The 27,857-nt window shown below is 43.7% G+C and overlaps 1 protein-coding gene across 8 annotated transcripts; it reads right to left on the bottom strand.

Annotated features, from left to right (window-relative positions):
• Positions 1-3: 3 nt before the first annotated feature.
• On the bottom strand, positions 4-27,857 carry rfx2 (regulatory factor X, 2 (influences HLA class II expression)). 8 transcript variants are annotated; one of them, XM_003445055.5, is made up of 18 exons: positions 27,637-27,856; positions 17,650-17,758; positions 16,613-16,702; positions 13,832-13,914; positions 13,032-13,302; positions 11,858-11,932; positions 10,901-11,082; positions 10,597-10,716; positions 8,480-8,601; positions 8,089-8,207; positions 4,665-4,777; positions 4,319-4,470; positions 3,848-3,945; positions 2,900-3,049; positions 2,568-2,776; positions 2,282-2,435; positions 2,158-2,200; positions 4-2,036 (listed from the first exon to the last, which is right to left on the bottom strand). In XM_003445055.5, the coding sequence occupies exons 2-18, from the start codon at positions 17,755-17,757 to the stop codon at positions 1,915-1,917; spliced, it is 2,211 nt and encodes a 736-aa protein (XP_003445103.1). In that variant the 5' UTR covers position 17,758; positions 27,637-27,856; the 3' UTR covers positions 4-1,914. The 8 variants fall into 8 exon arrangements, with proteins under 8 accessions (XP_003445103.1, XP_013126724.1, XP_025755140.1 ...); XM_013271270.3 differs by lacking the exon at positions 27,637-27,856 and adding an exon at positions 27,191-27,377; XM_025899355.1 differs by lacking the exon at positions 27,637-27,856 and adding an exon at positions 25,402-25,421.

Genomic DNA, 27,857 nt, shown 5'->3' with positions numbered 1-27,857 from the left:
TTGTTTTTTTTTTGTTTACATCAATTTATTACACATTGTGACCAAGTACAAAATACAGCTGAACTATGCAGTTTATTACAGACCGTCATCTGTCCTTAGGCTAGTTAAAGTGTAGTCAAGAACAGGTTTAAAAATACACAAAAATAAGGGTTCAGTATACTTGTAAGAACCTAGTTCAATAAAAAATAATCCTCCGTCAAAAAATCTAAAACAGCCTTACAAAACATTACAAAGTACACATAGAAATTATTCTTTCCAAAGCACTTTAAGGCAAATTACTGTGACAGGCACAAGTTACAAAAAGCCTTAAACTCATATTCAAAGATTCCCATTGCTACAACAAAATCCTCTGTGAGGGAAATGAGGAGGAGGAGGGAAAAAAACGAACCAATTTCAACACAAAACTCAAGTCCATTAAATCAGATTAGTCCATATAAATAGATTTTATAGATTTTTTTTCTTATGTCAGTTTAATAGCTTACTGAGAGCTTCAGCGCTGCAGTAATAATTAAATTTCATTACATTGAACAGTTGAGATTGGATACAGATTCATCACACACGCCAGTCTAATCCGTTACACATCAAAGCATTTCTTTCTGATACAATGTGACCAACCAGGTAACAGCGTGAACAAAAGATTAGGCAAAGACCAAAGGCCACGAAGCACGCACTGTCTACATCATATAAAGATAGATATATATATATAATTTATGGATTAATTCCCCAAATAACGCACTGGATTTTTCTATCTATTTCAAACAAAACGTAAGACTTGAACTCAGTAACAGCATGAGGTCAAAGGATTCGGGGAGTGCGTGTCGGCTGCGACGCCCACGAGATCGTTTTGTGTCAGCGTTTTTGGTTTCGAGGAGTTTGATTCGTCTTGAAATGAGCGAGTCCAGATTCCAGTTCAGGGGTTAACGTCCCGTCTCCGTCAAGCTGATTACTGTGGATTTGTTCTGACCGCGTGGCAGCTGAGTAAACTGCCACAGGTCCCCACAGAGCCGTCGCCACGCTCAAACCGTGAGGAGGAACGAGAAGAACTATTTACATTTTATAAAAGAAATGGGTGAGGGACACGAAACAGTGGCTACATTTCATTTTTTCCTTTATTTATTTTTTTTATAGTTGCCTCATCATGTGAGCCAAATGAGGCACAGCATAGAAATCTACTGAGGTAAACGGGTCAACGTGTTACACAGCCAAACTGACAGCAGGAGCTTCCTGCCTTACAGACTACTGCGACATTACGAGGTCCTGCCTGACACATGGAGCCGGAGCTGAGGCTCGGCTGGTGGGAGCAACTGAGGGGAAAGGTCCTTTGGATCTACAGGTTGCATGTTCTTGTTATACCCCCGCCGCGTTCGCTACGAGCTGCAGCAGAGGCAACGAGGAGAGCACACCTACACATAATCACTGTTAAAGGTGCTTCGAATGTTTGAGGTTTGGAGACGATACATTCATACTGCGGTAGAGGCACAGCTGAGGGACAGACATCTCAAAGTTAGCAATCTAAGGCACTCAAATGACACTATGGCACAGCTAGTTAGAGTCTTAAAAACAAAAGGAGGGAGGATGAATCACCAACACCACACATCCAGTAAAAAAAAGCAAAGTACTGCACAGACTCTTTCACAGTTGCAACAAAAACAAAGATGCTCAGACCTGTTACAGAGTGGCGCGAAAAGTAAAAAAAACAACCTGTGAGCTTCTCGGGGGGAGAAGGTCACTGTATTTATAAATGCTAGTGAGGGGAGGGCTGACATTGCTACACTCTTGTCTATGTACATTGCACACGCTGACTGCAGGAGGATGCTCGGCCCAGGGGCCAAGAGCGGTGACCCGAAAGGCCTAAAAAAAATGAGTGAGATGCTGGTCGGTGTGGCTCTCAGTTTGACCCTGTTCACACCAGACTCACATCTCCTGCAGAGGGTGGCCCATTTCAATCCTCTCTCTCTTTACGGCTGGTTCAGTCGGTCCTCTGGATGCATCGGCGTCGCTGCCCAAATCACTCATCTCATCAGAGAAAGACGCATCTGCAGAGACGCACACGGCGACTGTTAGTGTGAAAGCAGTGACCAGTAAAACTATAATATTCTGTTCATCTGGACTTGAACTGAACTGTATCGAATGAAAAATGAAGACTGTGAAAAGTACCTTTTTCCATGAGTGATGGCATCATAGAGGTCAGGTCACTGAACTGTAATTCAGATGAGAAACCGTGTCAGTCATTGCATAACTTAAACTATTCCTTCCTCGCTCTTCAAACACACTCTCTCACCTCTCCCATGACAGCTATAGGAGTTTCTCCGGTGGCCTGAGCCACGCGGTGCTCCACCAGGTAAAACATGTACTCGTCGTAAAGAAGGCGAATAAGGTGGAAGGAGCCAAAACTGGCTGCACTGCGCAGAGTCAGATCTCTGATCACCATGGAGCTACAAGAGAAGGAAAGATGTCACGTCAGGGAGCTACAGGGAGCTTTACAAGCTAATGAACGTTTCTAAAAACACCACATAATCGGCGGCTTATACTGGAAGTGTGAACAGAGACGAGTCCACCACACCGACCTGTAGAAAGACCATTTGAGCAGGAACTGGCGTGCAGCTTTGGGGAAACTGGGGCTGCCCTGGTGAGGCTTCAGAACCTGAGAGACCACATTATCCAGCCAGGTGGCCCACTGATCCAGAGAGCTCTGCTGCTGCAAAGTGACCTTAAAGTCCTGCTCCAGACGCTGCACCACGCTCTCGTCACACTGACACACCCACGACGCCTGCTCCTGTTAGACGCAACAAACACGCCCAGGCACATTCAGCGAGAAAACCCCAAACACGGTGTTGACACATTCACTTCCCTTGTGCAACAGAAATATTTGTCTTTTTACGTGAGGTTTTCCGCTCACCTGGACGTTGGCAAAGTCCACCCTGTTGAGGTCGGAGAGCATCTGGTTGATCTGGGAGGTGTTCTGGAGGACGGCACGCGCCGCCTGGGCCAAGTGGTTCAGACTGGTGTAACGTCTCAAAGTCTGAGCAAAAGCGCTGACCACGGCCACCTGCGCACAGAAAATACACGATGAGTCCCGTTTGACTGGAATGAATCCGAACAGATAAACCGTTTGTTTTCAGGCTGAAAATCTGCACCAAAAATAAAAAGCGCGGCTATGTTGAATGTCACAATGTAATAGCGTCAGAATCCTGTTATGCTTCAACATCACACGGAGACAGCTGAGGTGGTTTGGCATCTGACGAGGATGCTTAATGGCCAGCTTGGGCAGCTGTTTCAGGCATGTGATACGGGGAGGAGGCCTCGGGGTAGACTCAGGAAACATGGGAGAGATTATATCAAAAGCCTCTGTGTTACCCGCAGATAGGCTGGAGGAGAGGGAGGGCTGCTGCCCCCACAACCCAGCGTCCAATAAGTGGATGGATGGATAAACAAGCCTCCACAGTTTTCTGATAATTCACTGAAGAAATATTCACAAAGTGAATTTTGGGTAAACTTTTAAGGTCATATCACCATGTGGTGATACACAGATGGACATTTAGCAGCAGCAGACAAAGAACAGCGATGTGCATGATTTCTATAGCCAGTAATTACACATAAAGTACAATGGTAGACAGGATCCAACCTCTTTAGGTAGTGGGCAGGTGCATTCATAAAAAGCACATCACCATAGTGTTGAATGAAACACTGATCACACGAGAGTTTGAAAAGCAGACAGCTGAACATTTGTGGAAATATGATTTTAAAACCCTACGTAAAGAGTTGCTGAGTTTTAATGCAATACAGCTCACATATATCACGTGCATGCATGCAGACGATCTGAAAAAGACCAAGTTTCTGCTGATACCTTAGTGCGGATGATCTCTTGTGGAAAGCTGGTCATGGCATTAGTCAGCCAGCCCTCGAGACTCTTGGCAAAGTTACGGATGGCCTGAGTGAGAGTGCCTGAAGAAAGAGAGCAGCCTGGATTATCATTACTGTCCCCACTCTGCACAAAGCCTTTCAGTGAGTGTAAACGCAGTACGCTGAAAACAAAGAAATGCCACTAATGTGTCAACACAGCGAGCCACTGGTCCTAAAGTCATCCTGTTATCACTGATCAGTAATTCAATATAGTGAATATATTCAGGTACTACACTGTGGTTTGATTGGACAGCTTATTCTGCATATACAGTCAAACATCGAGTATTTTCTGACTTCAAATAATCCTAAAAACAATCAGCTCATTAACTGGTTCAAAATGGGACTTGTGCTTTATTCGTTTACATTTTTTTTTTTTTTTTTAAATCATTTGAATGAAATCCTCAGCAGTACTGACTGGGAACAGGTCGCAGCACGTCGGGGATCAGGATCTCCACCAGGGCCTGGTAGAGGATGTGATCGCAGCTCCTCATCCATAGCCTGACAGGCTCATATTTACACAGAGCCACCAGCTTCTCTCTGGGAATCACACCTTCCGGTTCATCATCACTACACACACACACACACACACACACACACACACACACACACTTTTTTTTAAAAAAATGACGGCCGCCTTACAAATAAAACTTTTGCTTGTAATTCAAGTGAAAAAGCAGTAATCATAGACATGACATCACAGGGTCATTTAATGCCCTAGCGTCAAACACTGAAGCCTTTTTTTCCCCCTTTTTCTTTCTGACCTGCTGGGAATGGTTGTGCTTCCATCACTAGGTGGCGGTGTTGAATACCAAAACGTCTGCCAGAGTTTCTCAATGTAGTGGAACTGGAGGTTCATCACCACATCCAAAGTAGCCTGCAGGAGGGGAAGCAGGGGAGGGAATTGAGGGGGAGGGAACAGAGGAGGGAAAAAGAGAGGGAGGAAGAAGGGGACAAAACACACAGAGCTGAACCATGGCAACCAGACACACAACAAAGTTTCTACAGCCAGGCGGGCTGCCTCTCTCTCACTGCAGGTCCTCCTGGTTAGACAATGAGCCAGCTCAAACACAGCTCCCTGCACATTAATCACCAGGAATCTTAAAGGCCACGCTCGGGCTTCATCTGGACGGGTCGTTTTATGCTTTTTGCATTTTATTTCACATAGATTTATGCTTCCATCTGCCTACTTTTAGTGACCTGCGCTAACCCATGTGACTTCCTTTTTCCTGTTCAGAAGCCCCTTTGAAAGGAGAGCATGCTGCATACAAGTGAACACTCGAGCACAAAGGAAGCAGTGGCAGGGTTCAGACCTAAAATGATTCGCCGCTTCTAAAACTAGAGTCAGCACATAAACCCCCCCCTCGAATCCAGTGCTGCGCAGGTTTTTTGGGGCTGTTCATCAGGTCAGAGAAGGTGACTCTCTGGACTCCACCTGAAGCAAAAGGTCAATCTGAAACTCTCCACGCCGAGCCTCTGCTGAACCGAAAAGTTTGATTTGCACCGTGAAATTCTCTGCTTTCTCTATCTGGCAGGACACGCACTTGCTGCTGGATCTTGTTACACAGCAGCGTAGGCTCAAATCACATGATATGTTTTTGCTTCCTCTCCAGCCATCGCCATGGCAACCGTGTTTACAGTTGCCCCCAGCAACAGGTCAAACACAGAACTCCAAAACAAAAAGGAGAATTTCCCATCCCCTCTTAAACGGGAGCTTTTCGCATCCACAGTTTTATGTGCCACACACACACACTCAAATATTTTAAAAAATTAAAAAGTGCAGGAGAAAAAAAAAAAAAAAAAAAAAACACGTGTTCACGTGCAGAGCTCAGACAGACAAGCAGGCCTCCGGCAGAGCTTCCTGAATCTTAACTGCTTGTTTCTGTGCACTCGCACAACAAATCCTATGATTTATTACCCTGCAAGGTTTACTGAAAACTAATCATTTATTCTCAAACGTTCATCCAAAGGCTTGGCTGACGCCCGGATATTTGGCTGTTACCATGACATTAATAAATACATGCCCCACAGTGGATACTTTACAGCCCACTTGAAAAGAGACCCTTTACTCTTTAGAGTAAAATATTATTTTTAGCTAAAATAATCATTATTTGTGTTGTAACGTTAAATGATACCAATAAAACCCTTGGCTAATGTCTTAATAGGTCAGTGTTGACACACACACACACACACACACACACACACACACACACACACACACACAAAAAAAACATTAATTAAAAAAAAATAACAAAACAGGATAAAATGTCGAGTGCATGAACATTAAAGACGCAGAGGCAGCGAGACTGACAGAAATGTGCTGGCTGCCAAAGCCAGGAGCCCGTGCGCCTGTCCGCCGACAAGGCTACACAAAGGCCCAAGGGGAGGCCACCACAAAGACACCAAGATGTCCACCCAGTGCACTGAAAGGTTAATTGGCATGTCTTGAAAGCTGCACGGAGATGAAAAGACGGCTGGAACAAAGGGAGCGTGGTGAGGCTGGACAAGGGGAGGGCAGGGATAATATGATAAAGCCAAAGCTTTGCTGCTTTTAATCACAGCCGCTCGCCTGTCTGTAAAGACCCACGCTTTAATGTCCAGAATTATTTCTGCTCCTCTGCAATGTGGTTCGATACAGGTCGCTGAGGGCGACACTAAATTTCACCCCGTAGCTGCCAAGTAAGGTTCCCGTCTCACCTCTCTGTCCTCCTCCTCTTTCTCTGCACATCAGTTAAATGATATTTAAATGTCAGTGGCGTCGAATTGATTCTCATTCTCGAAAGCAACACCAGGTCACCGCAGCCGGGCGGCGCCTGACCCCGGAGCAGAGGGCTGACATGGGTGTCAGTCTGATGAGGTGATCGCTATTTATGAAGGCAGGACGTTTGTGGGATCGAATCAAAACAAACAGCAGGAAACTCAGTGCTCGCTGATATGATATCTCACACTCAACTGCCGACTGATGCGTAAGAGTTTATGTGACATAAGAATGAGTCATTACAGCTTCTAATGCCACTAATGAAACTGTAGGCCTCCAGCTTCATCCTGTTTAGCAGGTAATAAATATCAAAGCTGGAATTTATAACAGTGCGGTAATAGGCTCCACTCAAATGTGTTGTTCATGTGTTTGATGTGCAAAAGACCAAAATAACATGATTAAAACCAAAACTACACAGAACACATTAATTGTTCCTGCAGATGAAAGACCCCCCCCCACACACACACACACACACACACACACACACATCACCTTTTTTTACTGTCAAAATGCATCTGCTTATTAAAAATTCATCATCGCTGTTTGTTATGTAGATCCACAGATCTCTGAAGGTGTCACAAACATGGCACTTAATCCACTGAAGGTAAAGTGCAGAACACTGTGGTGCAGGGGTGTCAAACATAAAGCCCGGGGGCCAAAATCAGCCCGCTGGACAGCTACGATAAAAGTGAAGGAGGACAAATTTTGCACTTTTAACTATATTTCCATGAGTTTTACAGTTTTTCCTACTGATAAAGAAGTAATAGATGAAAAAAATAATTTCAAAAACCTTCGGGGGGGGTTTTAATATTATTTTTCATTTCAGTTTTGCTTTTTGTTTTTACGATGGATCCACAGTAATTTAAGGGAAAAACAAGAACATTTTCTGTGAATTAACAACAACTTCCTGTTTTATTTTTGCAGGGCAGTCTGGGCAGTAAGCTACCAGGACATTTAAGCCCAAAGAGTTGATGACATCAGATTTCTTTCATTTAGCAGAGCAGCATTCCTTAGTTATGCAAAAAAGTGAGATGTGCTGTTGAAACTGCAGTTCTTTTCCTTCTGTTAAGATATTTTAAATGTGCAGTTAAACGTCTTTACACTGACAGAAAGAAAAGAACGTGTATGTGCACTGGTCCAGTCCACTCATGATGAAAGTGGGCGACCATGTAAAATGAGTTTGGCATCCCTGCTCTAATGCAATCAGATCTCATTTTATATTCTCCCTGAAGAGCAACAAGATGTTTTTGACACTAGTATTTATATATAATGATTTGCTTAACAATTAACATTTAACTATGTGAGAAACTGAAGCGACGGAGGCGAGGGCAGAGTGTACTGTAACTAGGAATGGGATGCTACAAAACTGAAGAACAAAGGTTCACATGTAAGACAAATCCAGAGAAGAATAGCGCTTCACTGTGACCCACCTCGCAGTGGTCTCTGTAGAGTGTCTGCAACTTCTTAATATCATTCATGTTGATGCGCTCAGGCAGAGGCTGGGTGCCCAAGTCAGGAGTTGGAAACGGAGGCAAGCTGTGAGACATATCTGCACAAATGTAGACAGGCGTCACTCATTTCACTCACACGGCAACAAGGAGTAACGACACATATGACATCAACTGTTTTATGGATACGGGTAGCTCATATGGTCTGACATTTATTACCGAAGTTTAAAATCTATGTTCCAGTAAAGCCAAGACGTAGCTATGATGTCTTTTTATAAAAATATCTAGTGCTAGCATTAAAGACTGTATCTGGAAAGAGAAGTGATAAGAGTTAAACCACCTGAAGCAGTTTCAGTGGAGCGCCTGTGCTTACCTATGTACTGCTGGTGGTGTTGGCTCTGAGCAGCCACAGACTGCTCTGGAGTGCTGCTGCAGTGCTGCGAGCTCCCACACAGACTGTCAGACATGCTGTCCACCTTCTGCAGAGGCTTGAACCTGTGTAGACATAAGAGGGCGGAACATATACATTAGTGATTTTTGAAGGTCTGGGGAAGCACAATGAAAGAATCGGACACTGAGGAGGCACGCGTCACATTCGGCTCAAAGCCGGGCTGATTTATGTGGCAACTATCCATCCATCCATTTTCTTCCATTTATCCAGGGCCAGGTTGTGGGGGCAGCAGCCTATGTAGAGAAGCCCATCTCCGCCATCTCCTCCAGCTTGTCAAGGTGAACACCAAGGCGTTCCCAGGCCAGCTGAGAGATATAATCTCTCCAGGGTCTGCCCTGGGGCCTCCTCCCAGAACACTTCGCCCAGGAGGCGCCCAGGAGCCATCCCTGTCAGATGCTTCAATCTTCTCAGCTGGCTCCTTTCAATGTGGAGGAGTAGCGGCACTAGTCTGAGCTCCTCCCAGGTGGGCAAACTTCTCACCCCATCGCTAAGTCAGAGGCCAGTCACCCTTCACAGGAAGCGCATTTCTGCCGTTTGTATCAGTGATCTCGTTCTTTTGGTGACTACCCACCGCTCATGACCATAGGTGAGGGTAGGGGCGTAGATCGAGAGCTTCGCTTTTACGCTCGGCTCTCTCTTCACCACAACAGACCGGTACAGCCTCCGCAACCCTGCAGCAGCAGCACCAATCCGTCTGTCTTCTGTCACTCATGAACAAGAGCCCGAGATACTTAAACTCCTCCACTTGGGGCAGGAGCTCGTCCCGGACACGGAGTGGGCACTCCACCCTTTTCCAGCTAAGGACCATGGCCTCAGACTTAAGAGGTGCTGATTCTCATTCCCACTGCTTCACACTTGGCTCTGAACCACTCCAGTGAAAGCTGGAGGCGTCACCTGATGAAGCCAACAGAACCACGTCATCAGCTAAAAGCATAGATGAGATTCAGAGACCACCCAAGTGAAAGCCTTCTGCCACTTGGCTACACCTAGATATTCTGTCCATAAAAATTCTGAACAGAATCACAAAGGGCAGGCTAGGCGGAGTCCAATACCCACCGGAAATGAGTCCAACGTATTCCCGGCTATACGGACCAAGCTCTGGAAACAGTTCTACAAGGATCGAATGGCTCGTAGCAACAGGCCAGGTAACCCATGCTCCCGAAGCACCTCCCACAGGACACTCCGAGGGACACGGTCGAATGCATTCTCCAGGTCCACAAAACACATGTAGACTAAACTCCCACGCACCCTCAAGTGTAAAAATAGTTGGTCCAGCGTTCTGCAACCAGGACAAAAACTACATTCTTTCTTCTGTAGTCGGGGTTCGACTACTGGACAGACTCTTCTTTCCAGCACCCTGGCATAGAGTTTCCCTGGAAGGCTGAGGAGTGTGATCCCCCTAAAGTTGAAGCCCACCCTCCTATCCCCTTTTTAAAGATGGGAACCACCACCCCGGTCTGCCAATCCTGATCTCCAAACAACATTGTAGAGGCGTGTCAACCAAGACACCCCAACAACATCCAAAGCCTTCATGAACTCAGGGCGACCCTCATCCACCCCAGTGGCCCTGCCACTGAGTAGTTGTTTAACTGCCTCAGTGAGTCGTCCCCACACTCTGCTTCCTCTACAGAAGACACGACAGCGGGATTTAGGAGGTCCTCGAAGTATTCCTTCCACCACTCGATAACAGCGGCAACTAAATTTTTGTTTTTGAAATATGTTTGCTAAGTTCGGTGGGTGTGTCAGAGCTGAAAACCAAGGCGTGCAGTGATCTATTACATGTGCTGCATTAAAGAGTTTATTCCTGAGTGAGTTTCACTAAAAGAGGCTCATGGGTTTCCAGGACACACGGTACATTATGGACACACTACCAGCAGCGCTGTTCTTGTTTTTGGTTAAGCAAAAGGGAAATGAATATAGCAGCTGTCACAGGACTGATGTGAGTGAAGCTTTATTCAGAAACTAGTAAAAGTCATCACAGAGCCACAGGGATGTAAAGAAAGGACGCTACAGCAGGCAGACAGGGAGAAAAGGCTGACCTCTGCTTCTGGTGGACTGGCTGCTGCCTCATGGCCATGTACTGGGTGTCCTCCTGCAGCCGGTTGAGCGGCGAGTCTGGCTTCACCCGGATGCCGTAGTAATGATACTTAGAGTTGCCTCTGGTGGATAGAGTGAGAAAAGCCAGAAACCAGTCATGAGAAGCCTTGCCATCAGTGTAATCACTATCATTAGCCCGGTCCATCAGCAGGTTACCAGCGCCTATAAGCATTAAGCATCATCAAATCTATAATGGTCATGTGATTACCGCCATCAGCATCTGCAACAACCTCTTCCTCTTCCTACCTGGTGCCGAGGCGGCGGGTCCTCAGGCCCATAAAGACTGAACGGATGAGTTTGCCGAAGGAGGCTGCGTTAACTGGGTCCAGTTTCTGCTCCTGACAGTGCCGCAAGTAGTGGTTATAGAGGGAGGACCGGGGCAGGCTAACTCCCTCCGCTGTCTCGTAGTTGTCCAGAAGCCATTGCAGCTAAAAATACACAGAAGACAAGTCGCAAAAAAAATAAAAATTAGCGTGATAGTCACCTGGTGAAGACACGTCACAAAACAGACAACACACACACGGTGACCTGTTTTAGTTTAGTGATATAAATACCAGAGACACCACTGCACTCCCCCGTCTAACTGTATTCTTCAGAGAACATAAGTGACTACAGCATGATGAACAGTAACTAAGGAGAACGGCTGAAATTGAAGAAATAATCAGCAAAATTATGATTTACAATATGCAATCCACTAAAATACGTCAAAGTAAATTTATGCAAACAATATAGCAACAAAAAATTTATGTTAAGAGTGAAGGAAAGGAATCTACACCACAAATGTCCTCATGCAGGTAAAAACCTACCCAGAGATATTACGTGAATCTCATTGTTAAGCCTTAGTATACCGGACGGGCAGGACGAAAACTGCACTGTAATAAAATCTGAGTGTGTGTCTCGGTGTACTTAGAAGTGAAAATAACAGAATTACTTGGAAATATCAATCGACTTAAGTACATGCAGACGCAGAGCATTAATGCACATGTGCAAGATACATAACTGAGGAAAGAGTGATAGCAAATGCAAGTTCAGATAAAGAAAATTAATTGTGCGTGTCAGTGAGACAGTGCAGAAGCAGTTTAAGTAGCAGTGCGTTCATCTCAGCGGAGCACGAGAAGAGCACACAGCCTACAGATTCAGCCACGGCTTTCTTTCCTTTTTCCCCCTCACGTCCTTTTCAAAGAAAGTTCCTGGTTGACTTACATGGCTGTTGAGCAGGCTGCTTTTGTGACTTGCAATTCCTTCAGACTTTTGGAGGTTTTCAATCGCCATTTCAAGCTAAAGAAAGAAGAAGCATGCAAAAAAGGAAGAAAAAAAAAAGAAAGAAGTGGACACAGAAGGGGGAGGAGGCAAGAAGAGATTGAGAGAGACAGAAAAAGGGAAGGGAACAGAAATAAGCAGGGGTATATGAAGAAAAAAACAAAACACACACAAAAAGATAAAGGTAATAAGACTGTTAGCGAGCAGCCAGATCTCTGCATTTCTATTAAAAATCAGTCAGTGTTGCAGCCAAATCTATTACTGGCTGACAAAAGCATGCAAATCAAGGGACTCATAGGGTTAAGCTGCTCAGTGAAGGTTTGCGGTCAGACACTCTAATGTATGCAAATAGGAACCACAAACGGGGGTCACAGGTCAGCTTAAGGTTTTCAGCAACAGGTCAACAATGCCTACCACCCCGCAGTTTCTCAAACAATGTAGCTGAAAAATATTTGAAGAGCTAAATGGCAGACAGAGTAAGCTGTGGCTACGACTTAAGCAAAACCGTCACTGTAGAAAAATACGCTGACATATTAGTCTCTCACTAAACAACGAAAAATAATGGAGTCCAACTGGCGGGCAAAGTGAATGACAAAACCAGGGACATTCTGTTGAGCTGTAGAAGAAAAATCAAGTCAAAAAAGACTTGGTAGTGCAGCCAAACTGGAGACGGAATAAAAGGAAAAAGAAACGGGCAGCGGTCCAAGCCTTAAGAAGGCTCCCGAGGGCTCTTGGCCAAATGGTAATGAGCCCCAAGGGTTGCTTTGTTTCGTAGGGCGCTCAAGTGCCTGTGAAAACCTCTGAAACAAGGCAGTGCTGAATTATTTAAGCCAATGTCCCAGTTCTGCGGGCTCACTGGCCTGCACCACTCTTTTCTCTCTGTGCCTTACTACAGAGCTAGGAGGCCCCGACTCAGGCTGCAGGTTCCTGGGAAACTGGGTGGTCAGTTAGGACGCAGTCTGTCTCAGGTAGCGATGAAAGTTACTATCAAAACTATCATTTAGACCCCCCCAGACTCTTTCAGTCATTAAGTATTCATTTTTGCTTTGTTATTAATCCTGTTCGAGTTGATATATGTGCACCAGAATAACAGCACAGCGGGACGGCTGTTGCTCACCATAGCAGAGGAGGAGCGCGACGAGTGCGATATGTGGTTGCGGTTTCCCTCCATATTTCCGCCGTGGATCAGGTAGGTGCTGCCGCTGGAGATGATGTGGCTGCTGCCCACGTCCATTGTAATGCCTACCATGCCGTGAGGGGGCACGCCACCGCTGGCAGAGGAGACCACCGTGGTAACATGACCTCCACCAGCCTGAGAGTCAAAGTAGGGCCCGCCACTGCTTTGCCCGTACAACTGTGCCTCGGGGTTGTAGGAGTAGGCCGTCCGGCTGCAAAGAGGCCACAGAAATTAAAGAATATTTGATTTTCAGCTCTGTCTGGAAAGAGAAATCTTTATGATCTTGTGCAAAAGCACGGGGGGAAAATTATTATTTTTTTTTTTTTAAAAAACAGTATTGTTGACATACGACATAATTGTGTTGACATAGGCAAAAATTATCGAAGTCGTCAAAATATTTCGTTTTGCTGGAGTCATTAAATATCAAACTGCGGGATAAAAGTCGTTTAGTCATCAGTTACCTTTAATGGCACTTTGATCTGAGAGATATTTGGTAAAAAGTAGTCAGGACAATTATTTGTCTTATTCCTTTTATCCAGCACCGATTTAGACATAATCCAAGATGACTCCACATTTGAGATGGAGCCAAATATGTGCAGCGCTGTGTCTGTGTGATTTAGAAAGCAGTCCTTCGGGCTCTTTCACTGACAGAGCTATTGTAGTAAATGTGTTTCACTTTCACAATAAATCTTTGTCTGCATTTTGTTATTCCCCATTTGAAAAGATGCAGCATGACTCACATTGTTCCATTGGTATAAACCGCATCTCCACTTTCTCCAACATACTGGACCTGTGACGGGTAGACATGCTGCACCTGCTGCACCTACATGGAGATCACAGCACAATGAAAGCAGTGATCAGTGGAAACAGGCCTGAGAATGTGTCTTATTTATTTATCAGAACCAGCTGCAATCAAGTGGGCAATAGGAAAAAAAATAAGATAACCGCATAATTCTCTCATTGATGCAGTCTGCCACAAACCAATGGGAGAGTGCCTCAACACTTTACATCCATGTCTGTCCACACACATAGTAAACTGCATGCACTGAAGAGCATTAAATGACCTTTGACTAAAAATTTTTAATCAGTTCCATCCTTGAGTTTAAGTGAATGTCTGTGCCAGAAACTAAAGGTGATCCTATCGCTTTTACAAGAATGGAAGCAAATTAAATCAAAGTGACATTGATATCTGACTGCTAAAATCAAATCAGTTCTTCATGGAGTAAACACTTGTGCCAAATTTGTGGAAATTCCCTCAAGGCATTCAAGACATATTCACAAAAAGCACCGTGCTGCTGACAGCTGTTGCAGGCATACAGACAGAGTAGATTAAAACATACATTTTGCATTCGGTAAAATCGTACGAGCGGATTTCAACTTGAACCAATAAAGACATATCGCACATGTGGTTTCGCACAGAGTGAGCCATGATGTTGCAATATGGAATGATAGCTTTCCTCCTTCAAGTCTTTGTTTATCTTGTGCAAATCTCCCACTTTACCTCTACCAAAGCACTCCACCACTCTTGACAGATGGTAAGCCGCGCTCCATCATCTTTTCGTTTATTCTACAGAAAATCTTTGGACCAAGTACATCAAGCCTTTTTCCAATTTTCTGTCCAGCATGTTCTTATGCCCATCTTAATCTTGTCCTTTCATATATTGCTTTTCCTCTCTGACTCTACTCTGAACGTCGCCTTTCCTCTGTTGACAGTAAGAAGGCTGTTTTGTGGGTTTCGTTTAATGAAGCTGCCAGTCGAGGACCTGCAATTCCCTCATTTCTTAAACTCTGAGACTCTGATACTTGTTTTCTTGGTCAGATGTCCACTACAGCGTCCTACTTCGCTTTCTCGAAAGCCAGCACAAAGATTTTCATCTCAAGTCAAACAAATGAAATTGAAATTCTAATCTAAAGATTAATAAGCTTTTAATGTGATACACTTGCATTAGAGCTCACCCTGTGCAGTGGAACACGGGAGACACAACTGGAGAAAATTAGACCGACATAGTTTAAAACAAAAAACTGATTACCAAGTACATCCCATTTACAAGGCTTCTAATTAATTTTAAAGTCACGTAAAAAAAGTTTTCTTCCAAGAATGAGAACATTTCCACAAGTGACCCTGAGGTTTTGAGTGCTAATGAATGATGCATTGAATGATAAAGATGAAGAAAAGAGTCCTATCCGCTATCAGATGACCTTTGGCATATGAAAATCAAAGACTGACACAGAAGACAAACCAAAACAGCCAGTTCAGCCCCTCAGTATTTACCATCAGATGCTTGACATCGCATAGATTCCAAGTTGGGATTTGGTTCAAGCCCTAGAACTACCAATGGACGAATCACATTATACTCTGGGATCCAGAGCTACACGTAAGCACAATGTAAGCACACACAGGCAACAGAAAAGCCAAGAAAAACACTGTCATCATCACACACACACACACACACACACACACACACACACACACACACACAAAACTTGTTCTTTTATCCAGCGGGACAAATAACTGTTTAAAATAACATTTTCATTTTAAAAGCCACCAAGAGACATTGTATACAGTGGCTTGCAAAAGTATTCGTCCCCTTGAACTTTTCCACATTTTGTCACATTACAGCCACAAACATGAATCAGTTTTATTGGAATTCCAGGTGACAGACCAACACAAAGTGGTGTACACGTGAGAAGTGGATCGAAAATCATACATGATTCCAAACATTTTTTACAAATAAATAACTGCAAAGTGGGGTGTGCGTAATTATTCAGCCCCCTGAGTCAATACTTTGTAGAACCACCTTTTGCTGCAATTACAGCTGCCAGTCTTTTAGGGTATGTCTCTACCAGCTTTGCACATCTACAGACTGAAATCCTTGCCCATTCTTCTTTGCAAAACAGCTCCAGCTCAGTCAGATTAGATGGACAGCGTTTGTGAACAGCAGGTTTCACAGGCTGTAATGTGACAAAATGTGGAAAAGTTCAAGGGGACGAATACTTTTGCAAGCCACTGTAGGTATACACATGTTATTCATGTATACACATGTTATTCATGTATACAGCCAGTGGGTCAGGCTCAGCCAGAGAAAGAAACTTTCACACAGCAAGAGGAGAAATGTGCAGAGCTTAAAAAACAAAAAACGGGCTGCCATGCTGGAGATCTTTCAAATGCTAGAGAGCGTTTAAATACCAAAGGTGGATCTGTTACCAATTTGGTCGTGCACTTCCTAGTTTGTTAACTGAAGACCAAACCTGAAGCTCTTCGGGCTAAATTTCATTATTTATAAACAAAAACTGTCACCTGAACAGGACCTGACGAATAACAAGTATTTGCAAACGACAAAACTAAGCTGTGGTCAAAAGAGGACACGGCCGCTTTACCAGTCTGGTATTCTGGATGTGCGAGTCATTTAAAATGTAATCTTCTTCCTACTTTATTGTAAGACAGCACAGGTCTTCAGCCGTCAAGTCAAGCGGTGTACATATTTTCAGAGCACAGTACAAGTTAGTACAGTACTGTGTACCTGCTGAGGGACCTGTTGAGCCCTGGGTACTGAAAGCTGCTGTACTTGTCCTCCCTTCTGAGCTGAGCCTGTGGCTTGAACCAGCACTCTCTGTGTGAATACGAGACATAACTGAATTACATAAATGGGCATTTAAAATTCACACAAACGCATTATTCTAAACATGCAACAGTCAACACAATAACAAACATCTTCATCTATAAATGTCAAGTTTACATCTCTTTTTAATACAGGTTTTGAATATAAAGTAGCAACGATAGCAATAGACAGACATAAAGACAACACGACAGAAATTTCGACTGTCCTTTACGCTTGCGCTGATAATTCTAATTTATCTGCAGCCTCGAAACATTAGCAAATTTGATGTACTGGTCTGGCAAGACCGAGAGAACTCATGGCAGACGTTAATAAGGTAAATTGATACTAGAGGCATCTGTTGGCAGAGTGGACGGCAGCGGCTTTATTTGCTGACAAGTTACAAATTGGAACCACAATTTAAAAATACATTCTTATTTATTGCCGGTGCTGCTGGACAGGGCAGGGTTTAACCTGCCGTGTTAAGGTGGGCTTTTAGAAATAATACGTGGGCAAAGCAAGACGTCGCTGTAGTCACAGTCAAGAGACGAACCATGGCAGTCCTCATCATATTTTTGTCATACAGTTCCTGATGAAATGAGCGTAAAGCACTTAAGTTAAAATTGCATTTAGAGCACTAACCTCCTTTCCGTGCACCGGTTAGAGCAAGTTATTTGTCTGAGTGTGTGATTTTTCATGGACAGTGTAACCGTGTGTGCAAGCAGACGGGTCTGCCTGCTGCAGCTCTCTGCGCTGCCCACCCAATCAGAAGTTAAAAAAGGCACCTTCTATGTTATATTTCCATTGGCATTCCATGTAACATTAGCTCCTGGCTTGGCCTGGTTTCCAAAATAACTTCTCCCTTATACTTAACATTTGGAAAGAGATGGCACGGAACAGTTAAGTCATGACAGACTTTGTCCTATCATGACAGTAGCAGCAGGGTAGATATATTATCCTACCTGCTGAGAGGCTGGGACAGGCTGTACCACTGGAGCCTGGGCTGATGATGACGTCCGCAGCGCTGCCACGCTGGTCGTGGTTTCTGACCCTCCCTCGGAGTTCTGCATGCTGGGAAGCATTAAGGAGAATCAGAAAAGACATCACCAGAGGTCATTTTCTACCAGACTGAAGAACTACCCTTCCAGGTAAAATTTAAAAAAAGAACTTTGAAAGAATATAATAGGTGCACCTTAGTAAATAAACACTCTTACATCCCATCCCTACTCTTGTGGAGCCACCGGGGCATTCATTGTACCCCGGGGGGTTTTCTAGCTTTACCAAATCAAGCTGAGTCACTACAGCACTCAGAACCCTAGAGGCTGCCCACCTTTAATCTTAATCAAAGACAAAATAGCCCAACAGTATTACTGACACACACATCGTCCTGCTGACAGAGGAGACCCAGGTGGAAAAGTTACAGTAGAAGAGTTCAAGTTACCAACAGGACTGAACTGCTTCGTGGGGACCAAACCCATTGCCACTACTCTGCTTTCGACTGGGTGACAATGTGCACAGCATAGCAAAGGGGAGCTAAAAATGGAGTGACACAAAGGCTCTCTTTAAAAAAAAAAGAAGAAAAAAAAGGACGGAGCAAGAGCGGGAGCAAGGCAGGGACAAGAGAAGAATGGGGGGGGGGGGGTAAAAAAGCTCCAAAGGAGAAAAACGATGGGGGGAAAAAGATGAAAATAGCAGTGGGGTTCGAGCCCCTGCCAGGGTCCTGATGATATCCAGCGTTTGTTTCAAGCAAGAGCTGATCTCTGAGGGCTCCAATAATCCAGCTGATATGAGGAAATTCCTCAATGCTTTGTAAACGTTTGTCGGTTGCTATGGTGAGGAATCTGTGCCCCCCCTCAGCTCCCTCCCCACAAACTCACCCTGACTCCCACCCCCACGCCTTCATGTTCACTCCTATTTTAGCCCCCTTATAAAGCTTCTGCACAGGAACTTTCGAGTACAACCACAAAGAGAGTAGGGGGAGGATGATTTGAATAAAGGAGAGGGAGATACGGGGGGGCTGAACTGAAGAGCAGGCTTTAATTTAAAGGCAGAAAATGTGGGGTAGCAGGAAAAGTCAGTAGGGGAACAAGAAGGTAGTGTTCAAACAGAGTGTTATAGCCAAGGGCCGCAAGACACAACCTGCTCTAGACATGCTGCGATTAGTCATAACACACAGCGTGCGCAACAACGTTATTTTAATTCACTTGAAGAGACCTGACAAAAACCACTCTGTCTGCAGTAATCTGCACACTGAGTCATTAGTGCAGCCACGCATGTGTCTTGGCTTTCTCGAGGCTTAACTTTCAGGTAAGTCAAAAGACTTAGACTAGTAACTAAGGGGTTGTAAGTGTGCCTTAGAGATTAAACACAAACTTCAAAACCAAACTTGAACTTTTCTGTGGACGTGCCAAAGAGGAAAAAAAACATTTGGAAAAACTAGCAACGCAAGAGCAAAAACCTGGATCAGTGACACTGTTGATGGCAACAAGGAACAAATACATTTAACTAAAAAAAACCATACAATATCACAGATACAGAATCTCCACCACGCAAAGCCGTGACATTAAAAACACAGACCATAAGGATAAATGCTTCATTACAAAATGATAACTAGAAACAGTAAATCTCCAGCAGACCAGCTAAGGACTGTATCGCACAACGCTGGGCACTGTCCCTCATAAGTACTTGATCAAATGGTAATTACAGCATTTAGAGCTTACATTTTTTTCATTCTGTAAGCTATTTTAATGCACTTTTAAAAACCATGAAGAAAACATAACTTTATTTAAGATGCAACACTTGTTAATAACACACCCAGAAAACAAACACAAAAACCCATCATAAACAAAACAAAAAAAAACTTTAACTGTTACTTCTCAGGTTTTGGACACCAGATGTAACTTGGCAACTTGTAGAGTTTGGAGGAGAGAATACCTTTATGATAACAGATATGGGTGTGCCACTAGTGACAAGTTCCATGTGTGCCACAGGCAAAGACAGTGTTCTGCTTACATGACTAACAGACTGAGCGTAGGAGGCCTATGTTGAAATTCCTGATGTGTGTCAATCACAATTCAAACACCAACCTAATCCTAAGTATCGTATGAGTCTTTCTTTTGGGGCATGCTTTGAGTCAGACAGAGACATTGTCCTTTAAAATGTTTGAAACATGTAAAAGGACCAAATGTGAACAAATGACAAGAATCTATTATTAAAGAGCACCAACAGGAAGCAAGACAAACCTCAGGAGCTTCTTTATGCCATTAATGAGTGGACGGCACAGCAAGGTAGTGACCAATACAACAAGAAAAAGATCATTGACCTGCATATTTTTGTCTATGAAAATGCTGACTCAAATTAGATAAGGTAAACTGCCCCCCCAAAAAAATAAATAAATAAATCACTGAGTTGGTGGGAAAGGAGAAAGTGTGTGGCTCAGAGGAGTCTTTCTGTTTAGCGTTCGAACAAGGTTAAAAGCCACACAAAATCCCCACCAGCAGCTCTGAAAGGCACAAAGGTACAGCCCAGCAGGAGGGCCAGCTCGCTGCTGCAAACCCACTACTTATGATGGGCTACGGTCAGATCTTTATGCCTCCTACTCAGAGACAACTTCACACAAAAAGTCTGTTTTCATGTCAGGTCTGCGAGCCTGGTTTATTTCAAGCAAATCCCAGATAAGTACTTGACAACATTACACAAAGAATCCCTGCTTTCAGGAGATACCCGAGTTTTAAAAGCTATACAGAAATAACAAAAGTCACATGTTAGGAACCCTGGAGGCCTCCCAAACTGTCATTAATAATCAGGCCTATATTGCCAACAAAATTTAAACATCTGTCACTGACAGATCTAACTTACACAGGGCTCAATCAGAGAAAAACACATACAGATGTTCAATTAAAAGCAGGAGCCCGCAGTCTTGGCTCATGTTTGCACTGGCCCACATTGTTTGCAGAGCAACAACGGTTGCTAGTGGCAACACCGTCCACTCCCGTTTCCAGGAGCCTGTTGCTACGCAACCAACAGAATACTTCCCAAACCAAACAATGCCATCCCCCACCTGATCCTTCTATCTCACGCTAAGTAGAAACTTACAACAATAAATAGTGTGTATGCTATTAATTTCAGACAGCAGGGGAACATGGAGGCAGAGTTATTTCTGTGCTGCAGTCATAGAAAAATGTACAGAGTTTATGCCGGTTAGGATTAGGTTGACTGTGACATGACAAAGTGCTGTTTTCTGAAAACACTCGGTGGTCAAAAGGAGGAGGGCACGTTTAGGCCGTCGAGGAGACAGGAGTCCATTCTTCAGGGTTAGCTTTACACTTATGCCACCCAAAAACAACCCATCCAAACCACGCTCAGTCTTTGTCCAGGCAGATGACAGTAAACAGCTTGAGCCAAGCAAAACTTTTTCCAACTCGGTGGCAGAGAAAATGCAGCAGAAGTAACACTTGTTGCGTTTGAAAAGGAGGATATTTGTACAACACTGCATTACCGCTCTAAATCTCTCAAGAATGAGCAACAGGTCTCTCTCATGGCTTTTAACGTACACTCATTTAGTCAGCGACATCATTTTAACCAAATTCATTACAATCTGTGGCTTTGAAAAAGAAAGCATTGAGCTTTTCTTTGATTTCATTAAAAGAACTTATAAGATCACACAGACACACGCGCTTGCACAAAGAGCGAATTAAGATATGATAAGAGATTTCCACAACAGAGGCTGTTCTTCAAGCCTGTCTCATTAATTCATGGCTAATCCAATCAAAGCAGCTCTTGGGGTCTGCAGATGGCAGAGTTTAGGGAGAGGTGGGAGGGGGTGGGTGGGCGAAAAAGAACGAGAGACCGAGCGAGAGAGAGAGGGAAGAAAAAGAAAAAAGGAGGCACCGGCCACTATCTCTGATGCAAGCACACTCCTCCCCTCCCCAGCTCGCACCTCCCCGCCTCTGGTCATCAGCGCAACCTGTCCACTCCGTCACCATGTGTGCTGCAGGCCTGACAGCCACAGAGAGAAAGATCAAACTGTTGCCATGGAGATTGTGTGTGTTCTCCTATGCATTACGCTCACAACTTCCTCCCCGACGCCGTACCCTTTCCAGATTTTCATGCCCCCGCCCGAGCCTTTTATCCTTGTCATTTAACATCTGAAGATTAAGGCTGAGGATCTGAAAATGGCACATTTTTAACAAAAGTTCAACTGAAAGAAAGCAACACAAGACAGGGAAGCGGAGCGAGACGGTCACAACTGGGAAATGTAATCAGAGTACCCTCTCGTGTGTGGGCGCCTCTTTCTTTCGAGAGAATTTAGCTAATGTGTTTCAAGGCTGCCACACCGATAACACAAAGAAGGGAAGTTTACTCGAGTCACCTGGCTGCTTAAGAGCAAAGCAGGCAAAGCTAATGACTACAGAGGGGACTCTTGAATAATACCATACTCCTGTAACAGCAAGACTTAAAGCACATCCTCCTGTCAGGCCTGCAAAATGCTTTAATTTTGTCAAATTATAGAAAACATGAGAAGTTAAAGCTGTATTTTATAAGCTGTTTTTTTATTATAATGCCATTTTGTCATTGAGATGCAAAATTAAAAATCTAGATACACTAAAAAAAGGGATTCATGTTTTCAGTTCTGTTTTTTTAAAGAGGAATTGGAAAAAGGTGACGTATCCTAATGCTTAAGCTGGTTGTGGATTTTCACCTTCTCTGTAACTACACTGCAATACACAAATCTGGTTTTAGGTATTCTGTTAAAACAGGTGTGTTTCCAACCTGTGCACTTCCTTTTTTTCCTTCAGGGAAGCACATTCTCTGAAGATTACCTCAGGTGCTGGCAGCAAGCTTTCTCAATCTTGACCGATGAACCTGAGATAAGCCTCATGTTTCACTTGAGCAGTCTTCCTTCTTGGCAAGCGTTTGCTCCGTAGAGATCTGACACCAAGAATCGTCGTACTGTATGTACGCGGGGCACTACTTGATACCAAATAATGAGTCATCAGTTAATGCTTTAAATCTGAGACAGATCCAAGTGTCTGTTGTTTATGTAGTGAATACTACACCAGGCTGAGTGCTTGCCATCAAAACACAGATTTAAGTGTTTAACGCATCCTTCGCCTTCTACACATGACACATGACTTTGGAGGGGGGGGCAAAAAACAAAAACAATTTCAGCGCACTTTGACCCCCGATTTTCCAAGTCGTGAACTTTACCAGTGCCAGTCATCCAAAAGGCTCCAGAATGCCCCAGGTTTAATCTGCAGATTGAGGTGGGCATTTGATTCACTACATTTTCATACTCAAACCATTCACTGACTCTTAGTGTCCTACGAATAGGCTCATTGTTATCCTGGCGGAGAACACTTCCCCACAGGACAAAAATGTTTCATCACAGGATAAAGGTGAACACTCAGAACAGCTTTGTATTGACTCACAGTGACTCAGAGGTGGAGTGAAACCAACCTGTGCCAGGTTACTTCCACACACAACAACAAAATAAAGCCACCAAATCCCCTCGCACTGAGGGTTTTTCCTTTAGTTTGTCAGCTCTTTAGTATACATATTATTATACATATAGTATATATGTAGACAGGTCTACTTTGCATGCAACAGTTTGTGCCAGACTATTGGTTACAGATAATAATCAGTTTTGTAACGGTACAGTTGCAGTATACCAATATAATTAAATGATTTCAATGTAAATTCATTTAAACTGCTTGTCCATTAACACTGGACACTGCACTTAGGTCAACTACATAAAACAGAAGTGTCACACCCAATTTACAACCCTGATTTAGTGCAAACTAAGTGGCACAATGTAAGGTAGGCACAATGGAGCGGACCTCGTTAATGTGACAGTGTGCATATTACATCAAAACCATGTCTCGGTACTCTCCTGTACAGACACATTATATATAAAAGGCCTTTGGACTATGTATGGATCATCTTTTGTAAAACTAGCAGCCAAATCAAAGCCATTCTCTTGACTTCTGACTTTTACACAAATTTAGAAAACCACATTCAGTTAAATTTAAATGATAATTAACATCAACTTACTTAAAGTGCATGGTGAACACAGAACAAACAGTCGAACTAACACACTGCTAGGCCTGCTACCCTACCTTACAATTTGCAGCGCTCTTTTGTCAGAAAACACAATACCACCAGATTAGCATTTGCTCTCCATTTAAGATAAAGAGTAGAAAAGGGTCTTCTAAGATAAAGAATGAGATCTCACTGTAAAAAAACATCTAACACTTAACAGAATCAAGAATGCTTCCACCCATGAATGCTCTGCAATCGTTAGCCATTAAATCTTATCATGTAAATGCTGCTGAAAAGCATTTCAGCCTAAAAATGCTGTTTGAAGGCCTCTTCATCAAAAAGACTAGTCTTGGTTCTGGTTGTTACTTTGTAGCAGGTTTGCACTTGCAGAACATGTTCTCTTTTATTCAAATAAATATCCCTTAACAAATTAGCCCTAAAACTCACTCCACAAAAAACAAAAAAAACAAAAAACAACAACAAAATAAAACAAAAAACAGGAAAAGTGGGGCGTGAAGGGGGGGGGGAGTCTGCTACTATCCTGACTCAAAGGAGGGGGGGGGGCAGTCTTTGTAATGCAAATGTGACTGCCTTGTCTGCTGTTTGTGGCAGGAAATTTAATTACCAGTGTTGTAGCTACGATACAAACAGGTGGAATGCTAAGAATGCTGCTGATGACACACACACACACACACACACACACACACACTGAAAAACATTTCATTTCACAACGAGTTTCAACTTGTTGTCACCACACGAGGGCCAATCAGTGGCAACATTTTTCAGTGTGGGATTTGTTTCTTCGTATCCTAGCAGCGCAAGTCTCCACTGATTTCCAACATCTTTACAGCTGGAAGACTTGATGCAAGTCAAGAGGATACTTAAAACAATTTTCCCTATCAACAAATCTTATAAAACAGTAATGGCAGCACATCAGTTAAAATGAAAAGCCCTTAACAAATAAATGAATTATGGTGCTTATGAAATTAAAACATTTCATGTGTACAAATGGCACTATTAATTTCCACTTAACAAGCCCCGCGAGGCAATCGTTTCTCAGTTCTTCTGCTTCGCTCTGTGATTTCCTGACATGCTTTTGACTGCAGTTATGGGACAAGCCATTAAAAGTGGTGTTAAAAAAAAGGGGAAAAAAAGTCAGACAGTGATAGGTTTCGAAAGCCAAACAGTTCACTTATCACACTGGGAGGTAAATGAAAGTCTGCAGGAATACGATCAACTGTAAACAGCACCAGCAAAACTGATAGTAGTGGTCGGGTCAGTGTCTATATCTGAAGCTAGCTATTGGATTGAGAACTCCTCCCCGGGGCAGCATTGGGGCCTCATTAAGATAGGCTAAATACAGCATGAGCAAGCACACGCACACACACAGGCGCATGCACAGCACACACCACATACACAGAGAGAGAGAACATGTGACTTAAAGCTGTGTCAGGTCACCCCCTGCTCAAGAGACCACTGCAGCTGTCCTATTGATAGCTGAACTGTACTACAAACACTCAAAATGGCACACGGGCAACAGTGGACACTGCAAAAAAATAAATAAATCATACAAGCAAGTCCAGACATTGCTTAAATTAAGGCTACGAGAGACGAAGGGAAGCCGAAAAAAGAAACACTAATATCTCTAAATCACACCCCAGTGTAACACTTACGGTTAGCGATCTCAGGGTGAAGGCAATGTCAATAAAGCCAAGTGTGGTCACTGAAATTCAGGATAAAGACAGATGGCAAAGTAAACTACATCAGAAATTAAAGCAACATGCTAATTAATAATTTCCACACTTTACAAGCCACGCAGTAACCAATTTCCAAATAGCTCTCTAACCCCCAGCTGCTCTCCGCTTTAATTCTCTTTGCTGACCTGCCTCTGCAGGCTGAAGCTATGCACTCCTACCACAAAGAGGGGGGATGAAAATAACCTGATTAAAAACACTGACTTTTAAAAGAATAACACTTCACCCCCCTCCCCCGGCATGCTCCAACCCCTTTCTTTCCACGACTTGGGTGTATTTGTATATCAAGTTGCCATGTAAACATAACAGTGTCATGCTCAATTGGGGGGGGACACGCACGGTTTCAGCACAGTCATCTCTTTATTTTCGTTGTAGTTGTGGGAAGTTGTCTGACCAATCAAACATAAGTTTCCCTCTCTGACACACAGTCCAAAACAAGTTAATGCACACATGAGGTTCATGAACATTATATTTTAACATACCTCTGACCTACTTTTTGACCTAAAGAAACAAGATATTGGTTAGTCACTCAATCATTCAGATCATCTTTCCAAAATGAATTCTTCATCCAAGGATTTTTTGTGTGTGCGTGTGCTAAGTTTATGGATCATTGCAAAGAGGGCATCAATTAGAGAATTTTTCATGGTGCAAAGATTCTTCCTGATGCTTCAACAGCAAACACTACAAATGACCGAGCACCTGACAGCTGTCTCGGAAAAGACAGTTCGTTAGAATTAATGTACCCCATGGGACAGGAAGAAACACAATCCCAAAAGCAGGGGGGGGGAGATACCTCTTTGGTGTGCAAAGACCTGGAAAACCAGTTACAGACACAGTCTAAAACTACTGAAAATGTCTTGCTTCCTTTGTTTCCCTTAAATGCTACAGCACAGATTGATATGCATCTTCGGCTCTGCAGAGGGATCAAACAGCAACCTTAATGAGACCTTCTGCTTGAACAAAGAGGCAGTGGCACTAGGAACACCTTGGCCATTAGCACACAATTTGCTTCTGAATCTGATCAGTAAATTGTCAAAATTGGAGGGGGGTTGACTCCAAATTTAAGAGTAGGGAATAGGTCGACTACATAAATCTAGTCATTATAAAAAGCATGGCAGTATATCGCATGCACTGCTTTAAAAGCACGCAGAAAACAGCAAATTCAACGCTTAGTTTCTCATCCAAGACAGTAAGACAGCTACATGAAAGAACCATCATAGCACCACCTAGCTGTAATATACCCTGTTGTTCAAGCCATTTCTTAAACATCACAACTTTTTCCACTTTGTGAAGTTATATTTTGGTATCAGAGGTCACTGAGTTTGATTAATGACGTGATTTAGTAGTGGGAGAAACCAGGGGAAGCGTCAGATTTGGTGTAGGTGTAACGGGAAATGTAGTAACCCCGCCGGCAGAAGTCTATCAGTGGTTAAATGTTCGATATTTTTGACTGCTTTTAAGAGAAAATTTGCGAGTGAAAAGTGCTAAGAAAGAGCTGCCAAACTGCCGGAAGAAATAAAAGTTGTCACGGTAAGAAGATGCACGCAGCGGACGTTGGTTACGGTTAGAGCAACATAACTGCCGCTGGTGCTAAAGGCTAGCTAGCTAGCCTTTCCACCTGCTTGAATCCGATTCTGGGAACGACGAAGTTTGCCCGTGCTGTGGCGAACAACACACAGCCGCCGTCAACAACGCCACACGAACTCACGAGAGAACTTGCACTCATGGCTGCTGGTCGTCCAAATTAGCATTAGCTGTAGCTTTGAGCGGTAGCTTCACCATCCATCCCGCTGATACTGAGCTGGAAGTGCGTTCAAACCTCGAAGCACACGGCACAACGTAGCAACAAGTGTAAAGTGATGCTGAATCGATTTGGAGTTGAAGAAACGATGACACGGAGTACAATGTTAGAGGCAAAGTGTAAAAAAAAAAAAAAAAAAAAAGTAGCATAAAAGGAACGGATCCCGGGCTAAAGGCTGTCGCCTGCAACTGGTAAATGTCAGTCAAATGAAGAGTGGAAACCCGTTCTCAACTTGGGGCGGATACCACAAAAGAAGGGAAAGTTATGTTGTAAATAACCCAGACCCCTGCTAACGCGTTCGACCTCGAACTTAGGATTCATTTAGCTTCTAAATTCTACAAACGTATAGTCACCTTTGCCTTGAGAAAAGTTGTGCCCTCTCTCTTTCCACTCTCTCCCTCTCGCTCGGTGACTTCCAGATGCTGCTGCCGCTGTTGCTGAGTGTTGCACCCGTTGGTAAGTAACTGTCTCCACGGCTACAGTCACTATAGCGCGACGGGGTCTCGAGGCAACTGTTGCTACCCTCAAAAGCCTACGTCAGGGCCCTCACTATCCAAGGGAGGGGCCAAAGAGA

The sequence above is a fragment of the Oreochromis niloticus genome, linkage group LG17 (genome assembly GCF_001858045.2).
Source record: "Oreochromis niloticus isolate F11D_XX linkage group LG17, O_niloticus_UMD_NMBU, whole genome shotgun sequence".
NCBI lineage: Eukaryota > Metazoa > Chordata > Actinopteri > Cichliformes > Cichlidae > Oreochromis > Oreochromis niloticus.
Note: the sequence above shows the minus strand (reverse complement) of the source record. Positions and strands in the feature narration are given on the sequence as shown.

Coding starts and splice junctions, on each gene's coding strand:
- rfx2 (XM_025899353.1), bottom strand. CDS start 18,208: ATGCTGTGCACATTGTCACCCAGTCGAAAGCAGAGTAGTGGCAATGGG. Junction 10,717..10,900: donor ACCCGCCGCCTCGGCACCAG/GTAGGAAGAGGA, acceptor TCTATCCACCAG/AGGCAACTCTAAGTATCATT. Junction 2,201..2,281: donor CTATAGCTGTCATGGGAGAG/GTGAGAGAGTGT, acceptor TCTGAATTACAG/TTCAGTGACCTGACCTCTAT.